The sequence below is a fragment of the Alligator sinensis genome, unplaced genomic scaffold (genome assembly GCF_000455745.1).
Source record: "Alligator sinensis unplaced genomic scaffold, ASM45574v1 scaffold746_1, whole genome shotgun sequence".
NCBI classification, from domain to species: Eukaryota; Metazoa; Chordata; order Crocodylia; family Alligatoridae; genus Alligator; species Alligator sinensis.
Window position 1 is genome coordinate 1,344,661 of NW_005841959.1, and position 4,865 is coordinate 1,349,525.

At 38.2% G+C, this 4,865-nt stretch overlaps 1 protein-coding gene across 10 annotated transcripts in view; it reads right to left on the minus strand.

Moving 5' to 3' along the window:
- Positions 1-407: 407 nt before the first annotated feature.
- DMD (dystrophin) overlaps positions 408-4,865 on the minus strand; it is a 1,961,037-nt gene continuing 1,956,579 nt past the window's right edge. For all 10 annotated transcript variants that reach the window (XM_025200207.1, XM_014518487.2, XM_025200208.1 and 7 more), the window contains one exon: positions 408-2,815. In XM_025200207.1, the coding sequence (XP_025055992.1) occupies positions 2,804-2,815 (12 nt within the window). In that variant the 3' untranslated portion in view covers positions 408-2,803. The remainder of the gene's footprint in view (positions 2,816-4,865) is intronic.

Sequence of the window (4,865 nt, forward strand, 5' to 3'; positions counted from 1 at the left end):
AACAAAAATATTCCTGGATTGAACTGAATGTTGTTTACAATTCAGGGTGGAACGGACATATTTCCTTCAAACAGCTTTGAGCATTTAAAGCTCTGTACAGGTGGTGCTACTCTGGGGTTTATATCTTTGCTTAGCCCTAAATTTTATGGGAATAAACCTAGAGGGGGATGTTGGAATATCAAAGCCCCCTTTCCACAAAATGTGCTATTTTTGTGGGTGTTGTCATGGGCATCCAGCCCACTCAGTATTTTGTTTATGTATAAATAATATATCAAGAAAGTGAACTCAGAAATGGATGGGATGGCAGGCTGCCCAGTGGATAGCCATAAAGACAGGATTACTGGAAAAGAGACACTAAATAAATGCTGCACTTCAATAAAAAAGTGACACTACGTTATAACATAATTGCGTGCTTTATTGATATACACAGTAAAGCAGTATATAATACAATAGTAAGGCATATATTTGGTGAAATTTGATATGTTGTGAAAAATGCAGTAAAACTGAAGTTTATAAAAATAACTAGTAAATGTTACAGTGTTGGTGTTAAAACACAATATATTATGAGATCCAAGTAATAAACCAGTACTGAGTAACAATGGAATAACATGCCATATGATAGTTATGTATTCAGTTACACTGATTATGTTTTACAGTTTAATACTCTGTGGTTATAAGAAACATGAAATAATTTCCAAATTATGCTTAAAAAGCAGTAATAAAGCTCTCAACTTTTTAAATATTTTTGACAGACTCACTCCAAAACTAATGTCTAGAAAGTAAAAACAAACAAACAAAAATAAAACCCTGATGAAAACAATCGTGCAATCCATTTACCTCAATGTTCTTGAAGAGGTCTAACTTATAAGAACAAACAAAAAGAAACAAATCCCTTCCTTAAATCTCAAGTTGAGCTTTCTTGAAGAAAGACCATGAGAAATATATAGGGTACCAATTGTAAATAAAGCATTAAAAAAGCTATTTATTATGAAAGTGGAGGCTTGGGTTTTGTATTTCTTTGTAAATTTATTATTAATGATTCTTATTAAAATGATGAGAACTCTTCACACAATGGACAAGTGGTGACGATGTAACATCTGAATGTAATTGTCAGGAACACCACGAAACCAAAGTGAGGTAGAAATAGCATGACTAACCATGTTCAATGTTAACTAGCATTCAAAATAAAATCTCTCCCAAGTTTAATTACACTTCATACAAGAAGAGGTAACAGATTTTTTTAACCTTGCAATGTAATGTTAGATGGCAAATATCTAGGTGTCCTAAGATGAAGTTAAAGGCTGGTATAAGGAAATGAAATGGTAAAGCTTTTGCTAACAGCACCTCAGACCCCAGCCTAACTCTGATGAGCTGCTATTGAACTGGTTCGTCTATTTTCTGTTTTCTCTCTCTTGAATAACTGTTAATTGTGCGGTATTACTTAGAGAGAGAAATGGGGAGGAAGAAAATATAAGGACCCTTGTTGATGACATCTCTCTCATGGAGCAGTGTGGCTACCTTCACCTGACCATCAAACACAATGACAGCAGAAATTCTTTTACAGTGTTTCTCAAAGATTGCTATAAGTGCTGCAGCTCCTTGGAACTTGCTGCTAACAGGAATAGGTTCCGACATATTGTGGAAGGGTTTACTTTTCTACCCCAAAGCACTGAGTAACCTTATGACAATTAACAATACTGGTAGCTATGCACACTAAACGCTATGTAAGTAATCACCCATGCTTCAGAGCAGAAGCTGACCACCCCTGGGAGTCAGGAAGGAATTTCCCTCTCTCTACATCCTGATGTAGAGCAGAGGGCTTTATGAGTGGGAAGGGGTTACATCAAACTTGTGCTGAAGCATCAGGTACTGGCTACTGCCAGAGGCAGGATACCGGACAATAAGGTCCAAAGATTTAATCCGGTAAGGCAATTTCTGTTTCATTACTAACAACATTCAGGATTTTAGTCAGTAGAGGAAACAACTGGAGCAGAGGATATTTATTAAACTTGATTTTTTACAGGCTCTGAAGATAGCATTGTCATGTAATGTGCTCTTTCATCTTATTATTGCAAACTATCTGGGTGATTCATGTAATCCTTAAGTTTTACTTGAAAAGAGGTGGACTAACTACCTCGACTGGAAGTTCAGAGGATTGTTTAAGCCAGCCCTAGTCAGACAAAAAATGATGAGAAATGTAAGTCAGCTGTTTTGGTGTTGTTACAGGAAATACTTTCTTTGATAGGCAAGGAAAAGAACACAGAACATGAAGATATATCTGGTACAGTTACAGAGCTGAAATGATGCTAAACAAATGCACTGCCTCAATTTTTTTGTTTGTTTTTAAGGGGGTTTCTATAAACAATTTTTTTTTTATAAAGCACACTTTAGTTTACAATCTTTCTTTATAACTGTTATAAATTTTTTAAACAACCCGAAATGCGTTCCATATAAAGAAATGGCAAGTTATTTAGCTATCAAGATTTTACATGGAGTTCTCTTATAATTTTTGTACAATTGCATAGACGTGTAAAACCTGCCATTGTTAACAAAACAATAACAGACTTAGGAAACTACTGAAATCTACAGTATAGTACCACTACCCTTCACAAAAATATAGATTTGTTTTCTTGTAAACTCTTACAGTCTAATCCTTTTTTGTTGTATGAATATTATAAAAACCATGCGGGACGCCTGAAGTTGTAAAACACATCTTGCTATTCTAACACCTTGTCATCAGTCATCACTGTAACTAAGGTTTCCATTGCTCTGCCCAGGTCATCTGCCATGTGGAAAAGGCTCCCTACATTGTGGCCTGAAAAACAAAGGCAAAGAAGAAAGTCATTCTAGAAAAAGACAAGACAGTAAAACATTACATTCAAACATTACATATACTACATATGAGCAGCTTGGAACATACCTCTCCACACAAATGCCAAGTTTTGTACAATGTAGGATATTCTTTCTAAAAAAACCCTATACCAAGCCAAATATAAGACGACAGTATGGGATTATTTGCACATTAATCAATAGAGGTGGATGAATCTAGACAGCCAATACCGGTCTGAATTTTAGCAATGGCTCATTCCTTTGCTTTCTAGAAAAAATGAGTAGTGATCAAGTTTCAGTGGCATTAATATTCACCAAAAGCAAGTAGGAAAATTCAAAGTCATGGTTAACCTGGGAAACCAAAGTTTAAATCTAAAACTGTATTAACTTGGTGCTGGAGATCTTTAACCAGTCAATGAATAAAAAGCAATGGCTTGAAGCATAATTAACAGCTCAACTAAAAGACAATCCAAAGCTAATTGGAGTCAATGGGAATCAGGTCTTTAGTGAATATCTAAAGCTGCAATAAAACAAAAGAGTTAAATAAGTCACAAATAAGTTTACCGAATTCTTTCAAATACATTAATCTGCCTTCTTATTTCTGGATTGCAGATATTCATTTAGCAGGAAAAAAGGCTATTATTTTTCAAATAAATGATTTGCTCTGGTTTACTTAGGTCACATACAGGCATTACATTTCTACTGGGAGAACTGCTGTTCTCCTGGTATAAAGGACAAGTGTATAAGCATTCATGCAATGTCTCCTGAGGGAAACATGTCTCCTACTGGAAAAAGATCTTCTGGCCATCAACCTGGAAGATCTCCCTTGCAAGAGCTTCTCTTGTATGCTCTCTGCTCCTAGCCTGGTCTATGTGGGGAGGGGAGCAGCCACTGCTGTTCTATGCCTCTTCTCCAAACCAGGAAGTCTCTGGTCTGGAGAAGATGGAGAGGAGCTCTGCCCCACTGTCTCCTTTGCTCTGCTCCTGAAGGCTGTGGGTACCAGCTCTAAACATACTGTATGCGGGGAAACTTCCTTCCAACAAAGCTCCTGAAAAGCCAGTGCATATTACCTTCCCCATGTTGCTGCTACCACTGAGTTGAGTGGCATGGGAGGGGATATCAAAGCCCATACGGCTAAGAACCAAGGCCAGGGAGCTAAGCCCAACACTAGATCCTAGGTTTTGGGGCTTTAAATACTACCCCACCAGTTTGAATGCCAGCTCACAGCCTGGCATGCTTTAAATGCTGCATGTGTCACCCAGTTAGTTGTGTACACAGTGATTTTAAAATCCAGGGAGCCTGGACAGCTTTTCCCAACCATGCTTCCCTGAGCCTTTGGCCTTAATAAACCCATGTGCTACACACAAAGCAATTTAAACACTGGGGGACTGCCTATTGACATCTTGCCCCATTTCCAGGCAAGGGTGAGGACAGGCTGTCAAGTAAAGGGCTCCCCTAAGGGCAGGGAGATCCAGGGAGCAGCCCTCCTGTACCTCATGGCTAGAGAACTCGCGTGTGTAGCTCTCAAATAAGGGGTCTGGAATAAATGGATTGTCCTGCTTCTGGGATATTTCAATCTCTTGCATTTTTACCAGTAGAAACAAATGCTTGTCTGTAGCTTTAGTCAGCTATAGTCACTGGTATCAATGGTATTCATTAATACCATGAGATATGAATGCTGTTTTGGATATACAGGGTGCAAAACCTCAATGCATGTTGTAAAATGAAAGTTTTCCCCAGGATGCTTATTCTAGGACTCTAGTGATAAAGATCTACACCTACTTCTCCCACTAATGCCCTCCACGGAGCTACCTTTGTGGAATCTTTACTTGTTGTTAATTGCCTGTTTGTTACAGTATTACTCTCCATTAAAACACATCCTACAAAGATATGTTGAAACTGCCTGAGGGGTTTGATTCACTCTGCTGATGGGAACCCTACTAGCAGAAGGTCATTTTAGAAGACAGTTAGACACATGCTGCCACAACTCTTCTTCACAGGAGCAGCTGGACTGATTTGGCACAGTCCAGAGGCGG